This window comes from Aotus nancymaae, unplaced genomic scaffold, assembly GCF_030222135.1.
Source record: "Aotus nancymaae isolate 86718 unplaced genomic scaffold, 86718_ANA_hifiasm-v0.15.2.pri h1tg000003l, whole genome shotgun sequence".
NCBI classification, from domain to species: Eukaryota; Metazoa; Chordata; class Mammalia; order Primates; family Aotidae; genus Aotus; species Aotus nancymaae.
Window position 1 is genome coordinate 38,394,149 of NW_026988414.1, and position 20,900 is coordinate 38,415,048.

Consider the following 20,900-nt stretch of genomic DNA (forward strand, 5'->3'; position numbering starts at 1 on the left):
CCCTGAATGATGTTTTCCAGCACCACCACAGTTTTTCGTTTTTTTATTTTTATATTTTTTGAAACAAGAGTCCCACTCTGTCACCTAGGCAGGAGTGCAGTAGTATGATCACAGTTCACTGCAGCCTAAACCTCCTGGGCTCAAGCGATTCTTCTTCTGAGTAGCTAGGACCACAGGTGTGGACGTCAGCCTTCTGAGTAGCTAGGACCACAGGTGTGCACCACCACACCTGGCTAAGTTTTTTTTTTAATTTTTTGTAGATGTTGCCCAGGTTGTTCTTGAAGTTCCTGGGCTCAAGTGATCCTCTACCTCAGCCTCCCAAAGTGCTGGGATTACAGGCATGAGCCACCACACCATGCCCAGTTTTCATTACTTCCTATTGTAGCGGATTCCCATTTTACTATTCACATAACATGTGAACCTAGATTTGGAAACTTGCCCAACAGAGTTTGGTTAGGAAAGGAGTTTGAGAAGGAGGAGGCAGAGGAAAAGGGGGCCTAGTAGTTTTAAAGGTGATTGCATTAATTTTGCTCACCTCATAGACTTGCATTTTCCCCAAATAGATTATCTCTTTCTCTTTTTCTCTTATCTGCTTCCTTCCTTCCTCTTTTTTTTTTTTTTTTTTTGGTTTGCATTGGGGAGCCTATAGTATTTCATGTTGATCTTCAAATCTATACTTTTCCATGAAACTCTAATTGTTTTACATTTATGAAAAAAATAGTTTAAGTTTTAGAAGTTTATACAAAGATGTTAGTTCTTCCGTATCTTTTTGTTTTGTTTGTTTTTGAGACGGAGTTTCACTCTGTTGCCCAGGCTGGAGTGCAGTGGTGTGATCTTGACTCACCGCAAACCTCTTCCTCCCGGGTTCAAGCAATTCTTCTGCCTCAGCCTCCTGTGTAGCTGGGATTACAGGTGCTCGCTCCCATGCCTGGCTAATGTTTGTATTTTTAGTACAGATGGGGTTTTACCATGTTGGCCAGGCTGGTCTCTAACTCCCGACCTCAGGTGATTCATCTTGCCTCGGCCTCCCAAAGTGCTGGGATTACAGGCATGAGCTACAGGGCCTGGCCTCTTTGGTATCTTTTCAAAAATTAATATTTATTGAGAACTTACCATGTGCCAGTCGTGGTTCTAAGTGCTTTAGTTATGTATTATCTTTTTTTAGTCCTAATAACCTATGTAATTCCTATTTTATTTTTGAGATAAGTATCTAGCTCTGTAGCCTAGGCTGGAATGCAATGGCGCTATCTCGGCTCACTGCAATCTCCACCTCCTGGGTTCAAGTGATTGTCCTGCCTCAGCCTCTCAAGTAGCTGGGATTACAGGTACGGGCCGCCACACCTGGCTAATTTTTGTATTTTTAATAGACACAGAGTTTCACCATGTTGGCAAGGCTGGTCTGAAACTCCTGACCTCAGGTGATTCACCTCTCTCGGCCTCCCAAAGTACTGGGAGTACAGGCATGAGCTACCACACCCAGCTGTAATTTCATTTTACAGATAAGAGACTGAGACCCTTAAAAGTTAAATGACTTGCAGAAGTCTGCACAACCGTATGGTAGAGGTGGCATGTGAACCCTGACAACCTGACATCAGATTTCACCCTTTTAACTGCTATACTTTGGTTGTATGTCATTTACAAAAATGTGATGACTTTGATATTCACAGACTGCCTCATTTTTATTCCTCATAGCTGAGGTGCATTATTACATAGTTTCTGGAAGGCATGACTATAGCAGGCTGTTATTGGAAAAACCTGGACCAAGGGACAGAAATTCCTCATGCCTTCTCTAAAATATATTTAACCAGGAAAGGACATCCCAACATGTTAGTACATTATGGTGTACAAGATGCAGTGAAAAACCAAGTTCAAAACTCTGTAACACAATCTCAAAAGCCAGTCTTTCCTTGACATTCTTGAGGCAAAACCACAGGGCCACTCTTCATATTTCCAGTCAATATCCACATTTCCTTGCAAAGTATGGCCTTGAGGCCTCTCTGAATTCTCACTAGGTCTCAGTGGACCAGCATCATTAGTAACATGATTACTCTCATGTAGAAGAGGATACCTGGCTTCTATTCCTGACCTTGTATAAATCACTTAGCTTCTCTGTGTTCCTTTTCTTATCAGTCAGACATATTGCTTATACAAATGTAAAGGTTTGAGACCTTTCCTGTCTCCTCATGGGATTTGTAAATGACAAAATTAAAAAAAGCAAAAAAGCTGTGAGAAACCTAAAACTCTAAAAGGAAATATACCAGAATTTTATAATCTCTGGGATTATGGGAGATATATATGTTCTTTTTTATCCTTTTCCTATAATTTTCAAGTTTTTCATAGTAAGTTTGTCTTTTCTAATAACAGAAAAAAAGAAGTTTGAAAAAAGAACAATCCCAATCTATGATGATCCATCAGCATTGCACCCCACCCTGTGTAAGCACGAAGTGAAAGGGAGAGGGGGAAGCCAGGGCCAGGAAGTGCATTTAAACTAGATGGTTCAGTCACAGCCCTGACCTTAAGTGTCTTACCCAGCATCTGAGCTTAGTTAGCAGTGCTTTTTTCTCAGTACTTGCCATATCTAGGATACAAGATTACCACTATAACTCCTACGATTTCGTTAGCGTAAAGGTGGTATCCATATAGTTGATGATCTAGCTTTATAAATTAGCAGATTCTTCTCTTTACAAAAGGATTAATCATGTTGTCTCTTTAAATTTTTGGCCAACTTTTTACAAAATGGGTGTATTTAAATACGATTTTGAATTTTGATTTTACATCTCACATACAGTTAATCTTTAGAAACATACTATTGCTTAGATCATGGGAAAGCTATTTTTATTTAATTAAATTTCTAAAAAGCAACTGCTATACTTGTTGAGATATTTTATGTCTTATTGTTGAAGTTTGGCTCTGTCAACTTTTGGATTCTTAATTTGGAAACTGACCATGTTCAATATGATTTAAATTAAAATTGTGAGATATTGAAAAAAAATGAAATAGGACTTTCTCCTCCTCCTCCTCCTCCTCCTCTCCCTCCTCTCCCACCCCCACCCCCACCCCTCCCCCTCCCTTCCTCCCTCCCTCCCTCCCCCTCCTCCTTTCTCCTTTTTTGAGATGGAGTTTCTCTCGTCCCTCAGGCTGGAGTGCAATGGCACAATCTCCAGTCACTGTAACCTCTGCCTCCCGGGTTCAAATGATTCTCCTCCCTCAGCCTCCCAAGTAGCTGGGATTACAGGTATGCACCACCACACCTGGCTAATTTTTGTATTTTTAGTAGAGACAGGGTTTCACCATGTTGGCCAGGCTGGTCTCAAACTCCTGACCTCAAGTGATCCACCCACCTGGGCCTCCCAAAGTGCTGGGATTACAGGCATGAGTCACCGCACCCAGCTCTTATTCTTAATTCACTGCAAAATAAATGAATTTATCGTTAAGTGCCCCACAGAGCAGTGAAAACCACATGGACTTTGGAGTCAAATATACTAGATGTGGGATTTGGCTCTGCCACACAATAGCTGTTTGACTGTGAACAAATCAACCTGAGTCTGTTCCTCAACTGGAGATGCTGAACAAACTCAGAGGAACAAACTCAGAGGTTGTTAGGAGGAGATACTCTTCGTATTCACCTAACATTAGGCTGTTGTGAGGATTCTATTAAAAAAATTTTTTTTTTAATTTGTAGAGATGAGATCTTGCTATGTTGCCTAAGCTAGTCTTCAACTCTTGGGCTCAAGCGATTTTCACCTTGGCCTTCCAAAGTGCTGGGATTTTAGGCATAAGCCGCTGTGCCTGGCCTCAAATAATACTGTTTTTGTTTTTTTTTGTTGTGACAGAGTCTTGCTTTGTTGCCTAGGCTAGAGTGCAGTGGTGTGATTTTGGTTCACTGCAACCTCTGCCTCCTGGGTTTAACAATTCTCATGCCTCAGCTGGGACTACAAGTGCATGCCACCACGCCTGGCTAATTTTTGTATTTTTAGTAGAGCTAGGGTTTCACCATGTTGGCCAGGCTGGTTTGGAACTCCTGACCTCAGGTGATCCACCCACCTCAGCCTCCCAAAGTGCTGGGATTACAGGCACTTTGTCACTACACCCAGCCAATAAAATATTGACTATAATTAACCCTGTTCTCCTATCAAATAGTAGGTCTTAATTCATTCTTTCTATTTTTTTTGTACCTATTAACCACCAGCCCCCCACTGCCCTTCCCAGCCTCTGTGGTAACCATCCTTCTACCATCTATGTCTATGAGCTCAATTGCTTTGATTTTTAGATGCCACACATAAGTGAGAACATGTGATGTTTGTCTTTCTGCCCCTGGCTTATTTCCCTTAACATAATGATCTCCAGTTCCATTCATGTTGTTACAAATGACAGGATTTCATTTTTTTTTATGGCTGAATGGTACTCCATTGTGTATAAGCACATTTTCTGTATCCATTCATCTGTTGATGGACACTTAGGTTGCTTCCAAATCTTGGCTATTGTGAACAGTGCTGCATGGGAGTGCAGATTGTGTTTATGTTTTATTTTCTGGGACATATCCTTAACTTAAAACTTCAACAAAAAAAAACCACTAAATCTTACAACCTTTCATTTTATTTAATTTATTAATTTTTTTCCCTTGAACCTAATAACCTGATAGTAGGTGATTATTTTTTAAAAGATAGGATTTTTGTCCTCTAGGCTGCCTCAGCCTCCTGCCTGGGACTACAGGTATGCACCACAGTGCCCAGCTAATTTTTGTAGAGATGGGGATCTCACTATTTGCCCAGGCTGGTCTTAAACTCCTGGGCTCAAGTAATATCCCGCCTCAGCCTCCCAAAGTGTTGGGATTACAGGCATGAGCCACCATTCTCAGCCTAAATCTTACTACCTTTTAAGTAAAATTTTTACTTTATCATATTTTAAATTTCCAAATGCTTTGTCTATTCCCTCTTTTGGTTTGGTGTTCATACTGGTGGCTTTGGCTTTCTATTCATGTTTAAGTGTGAGGCACTACAAAAATAACAGTCACAAAGTTTGTGTGTCGGAGGTGTGCTTGCTGATCACTAAGCTTCACTATAGGTTGAAAGTTAATTGGCTTTGCAGGGGAAGTCCCCAAAATGTAAATATATGAAGGGCTTGGGAGTTAGAGTTTCTCCAGAGAATTCTGGCTGAGGACTAATGTTGGGGAACAATGGTGTGTTGCTTAGGCATAATCCTTTTTTGAGTTCTTTCACTTCACTCTGCCCTACACTGTGCCTGGTGCTCTTAGTCCTTTTTGGTCTCTGGTTCACATTTTCTAGAGACTATACCTTCTGCCTCCTGCAAAGGGTAGAGATGAATGGGGAATGTTTTCACCGAGGGTTTTACTGCTCTGGTCACTGACTATGTGTATCTTTGCCTTATCCTAACAGTACCTGCTGCTTCCAGAGTCTGAGCCCCTCTTAGGGGTCCTAATGAGCTGATAGACTGACTCTCCCCTTTCCTACTTACTTAGTTTATAACTTCATTCCTGGCAATTACCGTCCCTTCATTATCTTTCCACATTCTAAAGTTTCATTGAAATATATGACACCTATAGTCCCAGTATTTTGGGAGGCCGAGGTGGGAAGATTGTTTGAGCCCAGGACTTTAAGACCAGCCTGGGCAGCATAGTGAGACCCTGTCTCTATTTTTTTTTTATTTAAAAAAAAAAAAAGAAAAAATATATTGTCCACTGCTACTCCCTTTCCTTTTATTGTCTTTAAAGGTGAATATGATTTTAAATTTTTATTTTTAAATTTTTTTTTAATTTATTTTTTTTAAGACAGGATCTTGCTCTGCCATCACAGCTTACTACACCCTCAACCTCCTGGGCTCAAGCAATCCTCCTGCCTCAGCCTTCTGAGTAGCCGAGATTATAGGCATGAGCCACCATGCCCGGCCCAGATAATGTTTTTAAAGTTCTTTGTGGCCAGCTGCAGTATTTCATGCTGGTAATCCACCACTTTAGGGACTGAGGAAAGAGGATTGCTTGAGCTCAGGAGTTCAAGACGACCCTGGGCAACATAGTGAGACCACGTCTCTACAAAAAATTTTTAAAATTAGCCAGGTGTAGCACTGCACACTACAGTCCTAGCTACTCAGGAGACTGAGGCAGGAATATCTGTCAAACCCAGGAGGTCATGGCTGCAGTGAGCTGTGATCACACCACTGCACTCCAGCCTGGGTGACAGAGCAAGACTCTGTTTCAAAAAAAAATTTTTTTTTTGCCTTTTTTATTCTCAGTAGCTAACACTCATACCCCTGTCCAAAATCAGGGTAGCATGTTCTTAAATGAGTGTGTTTTCAGTGGCTACAGGCCAATCCTGAGGCTTGACCTCCCCTGCCCCATTCCGTTATGGCCAGAGGACTCCTGTTAGTCTTCACTCCCAGTCTAGGGTGAGTGAGGATTAGTCTCAAGGGAAATCATGGGCTTATGGTAATCACAGTAACTCATCATTTCTATATTTCTACATCAGACCTGGCCTCCTTTATGACTGCATCTTGGTAGAACAGGTGGATGTGATTAGTCATTCTGTGATGCACATTTATGTCCTTTGCCTCAGTTACTAAGATAGATGGGTTTTATGAGACCTTGCTTTGGAGCCAGTTATGCCCTGGGGATTTTAGTTAGGCTGAATCCATCAAAGATACTAAAAAGAGTATATGAGATCAAGAAGTAAATTAGCTCTTGAGCTATGGAATGTTCTCCCACAAGATTAGTATTTCATATTGTTTTCATTGTCATTGGGTACTAACTAGGTATAATTTAGTGTTTGAGCAGTTTTCCACCTGGACAGAAAAAAAACTGCAGTGCACTGACAAAACTATATGTCTGCTCTCTACTGCCCTTAGCCAACTCTTAGTAGCCAGAGGATTTTGTTTACTCCTCAGGGAAGTCATCCTATGGATTTTATTTTCAGGTGATCTTAAAGGGCAGCAAGGAGCGCAGCACTGGGGCCACTGGAGTTAATGCAGACTCCTCCCGCTCCCATGCCATCATCCAAATTCAGATCAAAGATTCAGCCAAGAGGACATTTGGCAGGTGAGCTGGAAATATCTGGGAGTTGCATTGTCTACCTTTCCTTTAATGTGACTTTGAAGTATGTTTTCTCAACAACAGGATACCCTGCCACCATGGAGTTCTTCATTGCAGGGATACAGAGTAAGAGTTGTTAGCCCTGAAATAAATCATTGTACTAAAGTGTCATCAGTTGATTAATCATGAAGTAATGACCTATTGTTGGTCAACCCTAAGTTATTAAAAGGGACATTGATTGCTTCTAACATGAAAAACAGTTTCAGCAGAGAAATAGTAGGGATTGCATCTCTGAGAGCTTACAAGCCAAAAAAGGTGGGGGGAGAAGATTAATTTATTCTTCTTGAAAGAAACCATAAGACAATTGGATACATTCATTGCTTCTCTGGTGCTATCTTAGCAAATACTCTGCCACACTGATGGATGAGCCTATCTCATCTCTGAGTAATGAGTGTTTTTCTTTTCTTTTCCTTTTTTTTCTTCTTTTTTGCTGGAATGCTATTCACAAAAGTTTCTATATAATTACCTAAGTGGTCACTTAAGTGATTAGCATTGTGGTCATTTAGCCTTTAGCCTTTTGGGAAGAATGTTTTATTAATTTTAGTCATACTTTCTCATAAATAATTAAAACCAATAGACGTGTTTCAGTGGACAGTACCAGCATCAGCTGACAGATCAGAATCTCATGATACTCTTGGAAAGCTGACAATTATGTTTGTTTGTTTGTAAGATAGGGTTTCGCTCTGTTACCCAGGCTGGAGTGTACTGGCATGATCATAGTTTACTGCAGACTGGAACTCCTGGGCCCAAGTAGTCCTCCTGCCTCATCTTCCTGAGTAACTGGGACTATAGGCGTGTACCACCACACCTAGCTGATTGTGTGTGTGTGTGTGTGTGTGTGTGTGTGTGTGTAAAGACAGGGTTTCTGTATTTTGCCCAGGCTGGTCTCGAACGCCTAGACTCAAGAGATCCTCTCGCCTTATCCTCCCAAAGTGCTGAGACTACAGGTGTCAGCCACCGTCAGCCTACCAGCTAATTTTTACAACTTTTTAAGAGATGGGGTCTTGCTATGTTGCTCAGGTCTAGAACTCCTGGCCTCAAGCAGTTCTCTGCCTCAGCCTCCACGTAGCTGGGTTTATAGGTGTGAGCCACCATACCCAGCTCAGTAATATATTTTCTTTCCAGAGGATGGGCCAATGTTAATTTCTTCCAGAGGTCGCAGAATGCTGACTGATACAAAAATAAAACTTCACAGAAGTCACTCCTGCTGTGTCTTTTCTCTAGGATCTCTTTTATTGACTTGGCTGGCAGTGAAAGAGCAGCAGATGCAAAGGACTCAGATAGACAGACAAAGATGGAAGGTGCAGAAATAAATCAGAGTCTACTGGCTGTAAGTAGTTCAAAATCTTTAATCTAAAAATCCTTCTTGAAAGACTTTGTCCGTTACATACAGGCAGAGTGGATGAATGTAGGGTGGAATCAGCAAAACAACTGCCCTGTTCTTATATGGTAATGGAATGTCAGGGTTGGAGACAGAGGCTGACCAGACAGACCCTAGGCAACTCTTCTCTTCTCTCCTTGCTTTCTTTTCTCCTGGTCGATCCGTGCCAATTAGGAACAGAAGTATTTCTGCAGTTGCAGAATGGTTAACTCCGCTAAGCTTTCTCTCTGAGCTTTAAAATTATATTAATTTTTTAAACATAGAAAAGGAGAACAAATAGTATAATGATCTCCCATATACCCATATACCTGTCAGATTCAACAGACTCAGCAGTTACCAACATATGAAAAAATCGAACCAACCCCTTCCCTCCCCCTGGTTAGATTATTTTTTAAATACAATCCGGCCAGTGTGGTGGCTCACACCTGTAATCCCAGCACTTAGGGAGGCCGAAGCAGGCAGATAACTTGAGGTCAGGAGTTTAAGACAAGACTGTACAACATGGTGAAACTCCATCTCTACTAAAAGTACAAAAATTAGCCAGGTGTGGTGGCGCTTGCCTGTAATCCCAGCTACTCAGGAGGCTGGGGCAGGAAGATCACTTGAACCCAGGAGGTGCAAGTTGCAGTGACCTGAGATCGTGCCATTGCACTCCAGCCTAACTGACAGAGTGAGACTCAATCTCAAAAAAAAAAAGAAAGAAAGAAAATCCTTGTCATCATGTCATTTATTCCTTAAATATTTTATATATCTCAGCTGGGCACAGTGGCTCATGCCTGTACTTGAGGTAGATCAGCCTGGCCAACATTGTGAAACCTTGTCTCTACTAAAAATACCAAAAATTAATTGGGCATGATGGCAAGCTCTTATAACCCCAGCTACTCAGGAGGCTGAGGCAGGAGAATCTCTTGAACCCAGGAGGCGGCGGTTGCAGTGAGCCAAGATCATGCCACTGCACTCCAGCCTGGGCGACAGAGCAAGACTCCATCTCAAAAAAAAATTTTTTTATATATCTCAAAGAGATACTCTTATTTTTTTAATATAGCCATAATGCCATTATCATACGTAAAGAAGTAATTATTATCCAGTAAGTATTATAATTTATCTAATTGTCCCATAAATGTCTTTTTATAGTTAACTTGTTCAAATCAAGATGCAAATAAAATCCTATGTGAGTTCTTACTCCCTCTTTCATTTCTTCTATATCAGTGTATTGGTTGAAGGAAACCGGGTCTTTGGCCTGTAAGCTTTGCCACAGTCTGGACTTGGCCACCTGCATCCTTATGTTGGTGTTTAACATGACATTCTGTCCTTTATGTTTCCTATCAGGCGGCTAAGCTCTAGAGCTGTGGTGTTCACTGTTGTAGCCATCAGCCACGTGTGGCAACTGAACACTTGAAATGTGGCTGGTCTGAATTAAGATATGCTAAAGTGTAAAATAGACCCTGGATTTTGATTACCAGCAAAGCTTGTAGAATATCTCATTAATTTTTTTTCATATTAACTACATGCTGAAGTAGTATTTTGGATATAGTTAGTTAAATAAAATACATAATCAACATTAATTTTATCTGTTTCTTTTTTAAAAATATGACTATTAGAAATTTAGAATTACATATGTGGTTTGCATTTATGGTTCACATATTTCTATTGGGATACTGCTGAATTAGAGATGCGATCAGATTTAGGTTCTGTTTTTTTTTTTTTTTTGGCAAAAACAATTCATAGGTAGTTCTTAGACTTCCTATACCAACACATTAGGCGATGGAGAATGTCTGTTTGTCTCTTTTTGTGATTTTAAGATTGAAAAGAGATTCAAGTGTTGTCAGCCTAATTCCTCTATTTTAAAGTTTCCTTTCAGCCTTTATTTTTTATTTTGTTTTATTTATTTTTACTTTGTTTTTCCCTTAGCCTCTAGGTTAAGGACACACCCTTCAGCCATTTTTAACCTAAGAATTTTATCAGCCATTGATAAATCTCATCTATATGTATTATTTTATTAAGAGTTCCAGAAAGATGATATTATAATTCTAATATTTCTTCTGTATGTATTAGCTGAAAAGAAGAATTTTTCCTCAACTATCTGATTATCCTGACATACAATTTGTAGTGGAAGCAAGATGATTCTTTAACTTTATTCACCACTTTTCAGAATTAGTTGGTGTTCTTGTTACCTAAGCATAACATGTTTGTTTGTTGTTGCTGTTGTTTACTTTTTTGTATTATTATAAACTCATTGAAATAATTATATATATATGCTTAAATTCTACATATATGGCCAATAGGAGCTGTTTCAAGAATGTTCCTGTGTCTTTTTGACACGAGCCTACTCGTTCTTGATAGCTTCCTGGCTTTCTGATATGACAAGAGCCTATGTTCTAGGCTCATTTTGTACATTTCCCTCCCTAGACATCAAATCAGCCATTTCTTCAATGAGCCTTGGTTTCTTTGAGAAGGAAATGGTATTTAGTTACCTCAGTCTATGTGCTAGGGGTGCTTATCACTACTGGGTTAGTCCTTGCTTCTGAGCCTTTTCAATGAACAGAGCTAAAAAATAAGGTGTTATTTTTTGTTTTGAAAGAGAAAAATGTATGTGGGATTCATAGTAATAAATTAGTTTAAAATTAAGATTGCAGGCCAGGCCCAGTGGTTCACACATACAATCCCAGCACTTTGGGAGGTCAAGGTGGACAGATTACTCCGAGCCCAGGAGTTTGAGACCAGCTTGAGCAACATAATGAGACCCCTACCTCTGCAAAAAATTTAAAAATTAACTGGGCATGGTGGCACGCGTGTGTAGTCACAGCTACTCGGGAGGCTGAAGTGGGAGGATTGCTTGAGCCCAGGAGGTTGAGGCTTCAGTGAGCCATGATTGCACCATTCCACCACTGCAACCAGCCTAGGCAACAAAGCAAGACCTTGTCTCAACTGTCTCAAAAAATAAACTATCTGGTCTGAAGAAAGCCAATAAATAATAATATTGTTAAAAAATAAAAAATAAAAAATTACAAGGTTTTTATTTAACTTCTTTAAATGTATATTTGTCTCTTTTTTCTCTTATGCTAGAAATCTTAGTTCCTAACAACATTTATTTGCTCTACTTTAACATATAAGTATTTCAAAATAATGCTAATATTATTTATAATATGATTAATTCAGTTCAAGATTTTTTTGCAGGTTTTTTTTAAATTGGGTTGTCTCCTAGGGATGTACAGTCATAATATTATGTTGTAAAATCACTTGGAATAATTCTTCTCTGTGTTTAAGCCTACCAATTTTATAGTGTTAGGTTCATTTGTTTGGTTTTGGTTTTAAGAATTGCCTTATTTATTTAGATTTAACCTTATTTTGTAATTATTTAAAACATGTAGGCCAGGAGCTGTGGCTGACACCTATAATCCCAGCATTTTGGGAGGTCAAGGAAGGAGGATCACTTGAGCCCAGGAGTTCAAGACCAGCCTGGGCAACATAGGGAGACCCCGTCTCTACAAAACATTTACAAATTAGCCGAATATGGTGGTGCACACCTCTAGCCCAAGCTACTTGTGAGGCTGAGGTGAGAGGATCGCTTAAGCCCAGGTATTCAAGACAGCAGGGAGCTGTGATTGTGCCACTGCATTCCAGCCTGAGAGACAAAGTGAGATCCTATCTTTAAAAAAAAAAACAAAAAAAAAAAACGGTGGGCGCGGTGGCTCACACCTGTAATCCCAGCACTTTGGGAGGCCAAGGCGGGTGGATCACGAGGTCAAGAGATCGAGACCATCCTGGTCAACACGGTGAAACCCCGTCTCTACTAAAAATACGAAAAATTAGCTGGGCATGGTGACGCGTGCCTGTAATCCCAGCTACTCAGGAGGCTGAGGCAGGAGAATTGCCTGAACCCAGGAGGCGGAGGTTGCGGTGAGCCGAGATCACGCCATTGCACTCCAACCTGGGTAACAAGAGCGAAACTCCGTCTCAAAAAAAAAAAAAAAAAAAAAAAGCAAAAAAATTTACGTGGTTTTAAAGTAAAAACTGGAAAATAAGCCACATTCAGAGAAGTATAGTTTCTATCCCTGTACTCTCAAACTTGTTACCTTCCTCTCCTTTTATAATCATTTTTTTCTGTCTCTCTGTGTGCACTCACCTTTTTTCTTAGAAAAAAATGTTAACATACTCTCAACTCTGTTTTGCACTTTGCTTTTGTCACTTAACGGTATCCTCAAGATCACTCCATGACTGTATATAGAGCTCTTCCTCATTCCTTATTCTAGCTGCATATGCTGCCTTATGCCCCACCACATTATTTACTTTTTTTTTTCAGAACTGAAGTCTCCAGCTAGGTACATTCTTTCCAGACCTCGTGAGGGATAAGTTGGGAGGGTGAAAGAGGGAGCCACCATCTTTTTATTTAAAAAAAAAAAAAAAAATGCTGTCCTAAGTCGGCGCTCACCAAGGAGAAAGCCATGTTCAGTTCGAGCGCCAAGATCATGAAGCCCAATGGCAAGAAGCCAGACAAGTTCGAGTCCGGCATCTCCCAGGCTCTTCTGGAGCTGGAGATGAACTCGGACCTCAAGGCTCAGCTCAGGGAGCTGAATATTACGGCAGCCAAGGAAATTGAAGTTGGTGGTGGCTGGAAAGCTATCATAATCTTTGTTCCCGTTCCTCAACTAAAATCTTTCCAGAAAATCCAAGTCCGACTAGTACACGAATTGGAGAAAAAGTTCACCGGGAAGCGTGTAGTCTTTATCGCACAGAGGAGAATTCTGCCTAAGCCAACTCGAAAAAGCCGTACAAAAAATAAACAAAAGCGACCCAGGAGCTGTACACTGACAGCTGTGCACGATGCAATCCTTGAGGACCTGGTCTTCCCAAGTGAAATTGTGGGCAAGAGAATCCGCGTGAAACTGGTTGGCAGCCGGCTCATAAAGGTTTATTTGGACAAAGCACAGCAGAACAATGTGGAACACAAGGTTGAAACTTTTTCTGGTGTCTATAAGAAGCTCACGGGCAAGGATGTTAATTTTGAATTCCCAGAGTTTCAATTATAAACAGAATGACTAAATAAAAAATATATTCGCAGTAAAAAAAAAAATAGAAAAAAAAATGCTTATAGGGATTGGTGGCCACACTTGAATTTGAGTCTGAAGGGCAGGGTTTGATTATTTATTCATCCCTAGTGGAGAATCTTTCCAGTGGTAAAGTTGGGGAATACTGGATAGATTTTTAATAAAAGAGGAAATTTCCGCTCGACAAGGTGGCTCACACTTGTAATCCCAGCACTTTAGGAGGCCAAGGCGGGCGGATCACGAGGTCAGGAGTTTGAGACCAACCAGACCAACATGGTGAAACCCCATCTCTACTAAAAAAAAATTACAAAAATTAGTTGGGCGTGGTGGTACATGCCTGTAATCCTAGCTACTCAGGAGGCTGAGGCAGGAGAATTGCTTGAATGTGGGAGGTGGAGGTTGCAGTGAGCCGAGATCATGCCACTGCATTCCAGCCTGGGTAACAGAGTGAGACTCTATCTCAAAAAGAAAAAAAAATAAGTAAATAAATAAAAGAGGAAATTTCCTCACACCTATTTATACCCCACAGCTTCTTGGATAGAGGTAGGGCAGTTGCGGGCATCTATGGCTGCTGCCAAGAATAGCCATAGCACACTCTTGAGGCAAACTGCCTATTCTTGGTGGACTCCCACCACCGTTACTTCCAGGGGATTGCTTCCACCTTCTTCCCTCCTTTCTTGTTTTTGTTTTTGTTTTTGTTTTTGAGACGGAGTCTCACTCTGTCACCCAGGCTGGAGTGTGGTAGCGTGATCTCACCTCACTGCAACTTCCACTCCCCAGGTTCAAGCTTTTCTCCTTTCTCAGCCTCCTAAGTAATTGGGATTACAGGCGCATGCCACCATACCTGGCTAATTATTATTATTATTTTTGTATTTTTAGTAGAGACAGACGGGGTTTTACCACGTTGGTGAAACTGGTCTCGATCTCCTGACTTCAAATGATCCACCCACCTCGGCCTCCCAAAGTGCTGGGATTACAGGCATTAGCCACTGCGCCCGGCTCCTTTCCTTTTCTTTTACTGTCTTTTGGCCTAGATGTATCACTCAGAAATAGAAGGTCTCTCCTCTTCATCTTCCCCCCCACTGCCACCGCAACTCACACAACTGTTTCTGATAGGAGTGTTTTTCCTGGATATATGGTCCTCATATCCAAATCTCTGCTGTCCTCAGTCATGTCCAGTGAGTGCTTCTCACTGAGGGGTACACCCAGGAGCAAGTAACATTTTTTTGCCTTTGGGCCATAGACCCTGCTGGGTTTTTTTTGTTTTTTTTGTTTTTTTTGTTTTTTTTTTGAGACGGAGTTTCCCTCTCGTTACCCAGGCTGGAGTGCAATGGCGCGATCTCGGCTCACTGCAACCTCCGCCTCCTGGGTTCAGGCAATTCTCCTGCCTCAGCCTCCTGAGTAGCTGGGATTACAGGCATGCGCCACCATGCCCAGCTAATTTTTTGTATTTTTAGTAGAGACGGGGTTTCACCGTGTTGACCAGGATGATCTCGATCTCTTGACCTCGTGATCCACCCGCCTCGGCCTCCCAAAGTGCTGGGATTACAGGCTTGAGCCACCGCGCCCGGCCGACCCTGCTGTTTTTAAATGAAGGGGCTGATTGGATGTATATAGTCAAAGTGCTGGCTGTAATCCCAGCACTCTGGGATGCTGAGGCAGGAGAATCATGTGAGGCCAGGAGTTTGAGACCAGCCTGGGCAACGTACAGAGACCCAATCTCTACAAAAAAAAAGAAGGAAAAAAAAATAGTAAAATGAGGGGGTATGCTTAGGTGATTTCTCAGTTTCCTCCTAGCTCTGACTCTAGAATTTCTCCTACCCCATTCAGATAGTTTATATCTGAATCTATACTTGAATCTACACCAACAGGTGTACCTGTGTGAGCAGGGAGTGGGGGGAAGTGGATATAGATATTTTGTCTACTTAAGTACATCAACAGTTGAGAAGAGTGTGAGGAGAGAAAAGGAGCCAATGAGTCAGAACTACCACCACAGGAGCTTGAACTCTGGAACCTGAGGGTAGGTCCCAGGGTCTGTGTGTTCCCCGCCATCAATGCAGAGCCACTCCTAGGATCCCAGCCTCTAAGCTGAGAGGCCTTCAGCTAGGTTGCACAGGATGGTGTTTCCCAATCTAGCTTGGTTTCTCTTGTTGAATGGAAACTACAAGCCATTTTGACTTCCTTTGGGAGGATTGTCTGAGTGTGTTTTATTGAAGAAAAAGAAGCTTCCTCTGAAGGTGGCATCAGATCTGTTACTCTTTCTTTGCACGTGATCTTTGATGTGCTTGTTCTCTCACTTTGCAGCTGAAGGAATGTATCCGAGCACTGGATCAGGAACACACCCATACTCCCTTCAGGCAAAGCAAACTAACTCAGGTAAAGTTAAATGTGAGCCTTGAGTTTGTTCTGATTCATTCATTTCTTCCTTATTTCATGTATGTGTTCATTCAGTTGAGCATCCACTGTCAGTAAAGACATGATGCTGAGCACAGTGGGGAAAAGAGAAGAAGAAAAAGGAGTCACATTCCTTCCAGGAACTCTGTCTACAAGCTGAGTATCTTTAATCTGAAAATCTGAAATCTGAAATGCTTCAAAAATCAAAACTTTGTTGTTGTTGTTGTTGAGATAGGGTTTTGCTCTGTCACCCAGGCTGGAGTGCAGTGGCGTGATCTTGGCTCACTGCAGCCTCTGCCTCCCAGGCTCAAGCAATCCTCCCACCTCAGCCTCCCAGGCAGCTGGGACTGCAGGTGCATGCCATCATGCCTGGCTGATTTTTTGTTTTTGTTTTTGTTTTTTGTAGAGACGGGGTTTCACCATGTTGCCTAGCCTGGCCTTGAACTCCTGAGCTCAAACAATCTGCCCTCCTCAGCCTTCCAAAATGCTGGGATTACAGATGTAAGCCGCCATGCCTGGCCAAAATTAAAAACTTTTTGAGTGCCATGATGCTCAAAGGATTTCAGATTTTTGGATTAGGGATGTTCAATGAAGGATAATGCAAATATTCCAAAATCTGAAAAAACCCTGAAATCCAAAACACTTCTCTTCCCAAGCATTTCAGATAAGGGATACTCAGCCTATAATAGAACTTTAGAAAGGGGCAGACTCAGGCAGAGATATCTGCAGTTTGGGGCAGTAGGGGTTCCTACGGGACAGCAATGCTGTTCTGGTCACCACCTTTCTGTTTATTTCCAGTGTATGGTAACTCTGGGCAGGGCACAGTGGCTCATGCCTGTAATCCAAGCACTTTGGGAAGCCAAGGCAAGAGGATTGCTTGAGTCCAGGAGTTCCAGACCAACCCAAACCACATAGGGAGACCTCGTCTCTACAAAAAATTAAAAAATTAACTGGGTGTGGTGGTTCGTGACTGTGGTCCCAGCTACTTTTGGGAGGCTGAGGCAAGAGGATCAGTCAAGTCTCAGAGGTTAAGGCTGCAGTGAATTGTGATCACGCCACTACAGCCTGAGTGACAAAATGAGACCTCGTCTTAGAAAAGAAAATGTTGAATTAGTGGAGTCTCTGAGCCTTTGCATTGAATAGAGTGGTGTAGCTGTACTTGCTACTTTCTTGGCTCTAAGACTTAGACCAGTGTTTTGGCACAAAAAATAATGGTTTCAGGCACTTAAAATGAATGGGCTAGATTTTCTACATGTACTGATATGAAAGATGACCAAGATCTATTGTGATGTGAAAAAAGCAAGCTGTAGAACAAGTTAATAATGTGATTGCCTATGTGATTTCTATTATTACGTAGCCACACAGGGAAAAACGTTTAAAAAGATGCAGAAGAAACAGCATTGGATCTCTTTGGAAGTAACAATGGGAATAAAGGTGAAACTGCAACTTTTCATGTTAGAAGATGATATATTGTATGACCACTAAATGTTTTTATCATTTTTAAAATGTGCAACAAGGAAAAAAACACTACACAGAAAAATTATATAAATGTTAACTATGGTTATTCTTAGTGGAACAAATAAGATTTTTTTTGTTTTGTTTTTCTGTCATGAAAATATGCCTCTTTATTAACAGAAAGCACCAATAGATGTTAAATCAGCATTCATGATGGCTGTGGAAGAGTGGCACGGGAGGGTCTACCTAGGTGTAAACAGCTGTGAAGACAGTTGTGGGTACCCTGAGTTCTTTTTTGCCTTGTGTCGTGTGCACAGTGGAGAACAGACAAGGTAGAGAGATGTCTAGGAGAAGATCTTTTTGTATGCTGCAGGATGAAGCCAGCCCCGCAGGTGGGCAGTTTTACTCTGTGCAGCTAGGGTAGCAGCTCTATGGGACCTGGGCAGAACCTGTAAGAACATAACTCCTTACCCATCAGAGTTGTTGATCTATGAGTTAGGTCTTCTCAAACATGATTTTGACCAAGGACACTGGAAACCTACTTATAGGTGGTTAGTCCTGATTCTGACATTGACTCTTTTATTTTTTTATTTATTTATTTTTGAGAGGAGTCTTGCTCTGTTGCGCAGGCTGGAGTACAGTGGTGTGATCTCGGCTCACTGCAACCTCCACCTCCTGGGTTCAGGCAGTTCTCCTGCCTCACTCTCCCAAGTAGCTGGGACTACAGGTGTGTGCCACCATGCACATCTGATTTTTGTATTTGTAGTAGAGATGGGGTTTCGCTATGTTGGCCAGACTGGTTTTCAATTCCTGACCTCAGGTGATCCACCTGCCTCGGCCTCCCCAAGTGCTGGGATTACAGGCGTAAGCCACCACACCCAGCTAGCTCTCTTTTTTTTTTTTTTTTTTTTTTTTTTAGACGGAGTTTCGCTCTTGATACCCAGGCTGGAGCGCAATGGCGCGATCTCGGCTCACCGCAATCTCCGCCTCCTGGGTTCAGGCAATTCTCCTGCCTCAGCCTCCTGAGTAGCTGGGATTACAGGCACGCGCCACCGTGCCCAGCTAATTTTTTGTATTAGTAGAGACGGGGTTTCACCATGTTGACCAGGATGGTCTCGATCTCTTGACCTCGTGATCCACCCGCCTCGGCCTCCCAAAGTGCTGGGATTACAGGCTTGAGCCACCGCGCCCGGCCAGCTCTCTTATTTTTTAAGACAAGTTCCCCATTCCAAGAAAATGTTTCTTTTTAATTAAAACATAATAATTCCAACTGTACATACAAGTATAAAGAAGAAAGTCAAAGGTAACTTAAAATCCCAGACCTCAGTGATAACCACTGCCACGTTAGTGAACTTCCTTTTAGTCATCTCTCCACCATGTAGACTCATATGGATCCGCTTACAGAGCTATGGAATCATACACCTTTTTCCCTCAAAGATACAAGCTTTAGATACCTTTCTGTGTTCCTAAGTACAGGTATAATAATTTTTAATGGTTTAATTATATTCAGTGTATATTTTGCTCTCTGTTTATAAATACCTAGATTATTACTAAATATTACTATTATAAATAATGTAATGAATGTCGTATATACCTTTTTTTGGTCAATTGAGCAATTATCTCCTTAGGATAAAGTCCTACAAGTGTGATTGCCAAACCAAGAGTATACATACTTTTTCCTGTTTTGTTTTGTTTTGTTTTTTTGAGACAGGTTTTTGCTATGTTGCCCAGACTAGTCTCAAACTCCTGGGCTCAAGCGACCCTCCTGCCTCAACCTTCTGAGTAGCTGGGACTACAGGTGAGTACCACTGTGCCTGGCTTTTTTTTACATTTTGATACATACTGCCAAACTGCCGTCTGGAAAGCTTGTCCAGTTCATGGTACATGGCAGTGTAGAAGAGTACCTGTTTCCCTGGACCCTCATCAGGGAAGAGCATCATTAGTCTCTTAATCTTAGGAGTTAAGAATATTGGTTTTTTAAAATGGTTTGTTTGCATTTTTTGGATTGGTGATGTGGTGAGTACCTTCTTCTGTGTTTATTGGCCATTTGTATTTCTTCTTTTGTGAATTACATTTTTGTGGACAGAAGAGAACTATGGCCCAGCATCCTGCACCTAGTAAGTAGTCAATATGGATTTTGTTAATTGACTTCATTCATTGACTTCCTTCTGTTTTGCACAGGTCCTGAAGGACTCTTTCATTGGCAATGCCAAAACCTGCATGATTGCCAACATCTCACCAAGCCACATGGCCACTGAACACACTCTGAATACCTTGCGCTATGCTGATCGGTAAGTCGGCTACCAGATGGCCAGTTGTGTGTAAGTGTGCATGTGCATGCCCATGCAGCACTTCTGCGTGAGCATGTGTGCACGAGTGTGTGTGTGCACATGCATACACGTCTCTCCCACTCACACACACACAGGGATCTGACCTTGAGCACCACAGCCTTGTTCTTGGCAATTAGTCATTTGGAGACTGACCTGGTAGGCCCTATCACCTTGCAAGCATGACAAGAGGAAGATGACACATTCCCTGTTCAGGAGTTGACTCCATCAGTGGCTTTTAATGGCTAGGGGGAAGTGAAATATTAACGGGTGGAAGGCTCAGTGATGTTTTCTTCCTTCTGGCATCAGCCTGAATTGTAAGAAATAGAAGATGGGGGTGGGAGGTTGGGGAGGGATAGCATGGGGGGAAATGCCACATATAGGTGAAGGGGAGGAAGGCAGTAAATCACACTGCCACGTGTGCACCCATGCAACAATCTTGCATGTTCTTCATATGTACCCCAAAACCTAAAATGCAATAATAATAAAAAGAAATAGAAGACATTACTCGTCAAGGCAGAATCACTTAGAGCTATTTATGTCCGGAAGGGCCCAGCCCAGATGTGTTACTAGAGGATAAACTGAGGCTGAGAGAAGGGTGGGATCTTTCCAAAGGCTCACTCGGAGTTGATGTCAGAGCCAGCAACTCTGACTGCCTGGCCAGGCCTCTTTCCAGGTGACTGTGATATCTGCTGGGGTCTCTTCTATCTCTAACCCTGTGGTCACATGTGCCTCTCCCAGTAGATAAGACATTTTTGATTGCCATGACTGGGAAGAAGTGCTATACTGGCATCTTGTGAGCAGAAGCCAGGGATGATGCTAAACATGTTTTAAGAAATAATTATCTGGTACAAAATGTCAATAGTGCTAAGGTTCAGAAACCCTGGGAATAAACAAGTCATTTTTCCCTTAATGGAATGAGCACAAGCCTGTGTATTTCTGGAGGTTTTGCTTCCTAAAGTACCTCACAGATTTGAGGGAACTCATTTTCCCAGAGAAGCATTAAAGGGGTGGTTTGCAGAAAAAGAGGACTCTATGGAATTGCAGGTAAGTGGTGGACAAAAACTCCTGAGTTGGCCCCTCTCCAGGAAGCATAGTGTGGGCTCTGCATGAACACAGTGCACTTCTGAGATTGGCATCTCTGGCCCGTCCCTTACGTGGGCTGTGGTGATTTCTAAAAGGCTTCTTCTGAT

At 41.8% G+C, this 20,900-nt stretch overlaps 3 protein-coding genes across 5 annotated transcripts in view; 2 read left to right on the plus strand and 1 right to left on the minus strand.

Moving 5' to 3' along the window:
- The window catches only part of KIF24 (kinesin family member 24), a 74,530-nt gene that overhangs the window by 47,197 nt on the left and 6,433 nt on the right, over positions 1-20,900 (plus strand). For all 3 annotated transcript variants that reach the window (XM_012463218.2, XM_012463220.2, XM_012463219.3), the window contains exons 7-10: positions 6,927-7,048; positions 8,327-8,432; positions 15,836-15,907; positions 19,562-19,671. In XM_012463218.2, coding sequence (XP_012318641.2) covers positions 6,927-7,048; positions 8,327-8,432; positions 15,836-15,907; positions 19,562-19,671 — 410 coding nt within the window. The remainder of the gene's footprint in view (positions 1-6,926; positions 7,049-8,326; positions 8,433-15,835; positions 15,908-19,561; positions 19,672-20,900) is intronic.
- Positions 1-20,900, minus strand: part of UBAP1 (ubiquitin associated protein 1) — a 100,379-nt gene that overhangs the window by 3,083 nt on the left and 76,396 nt on the right. The window lies entirely within an intron of this gene.
- Positions 12,929-13,736, plus strand: LOC105724547 (small ribosomal subunit protein eS7-like). Its single transcript, XM_064376098.1, has one exon. The coding sequence runs from the start codon at positions 12,929-12,931 to the stop codon at positions 13,511-13,513; it is 585 nt and encodes a 194-aa protein (XP_064232168.1). The 3' UTR covers positions 13,514-13,736.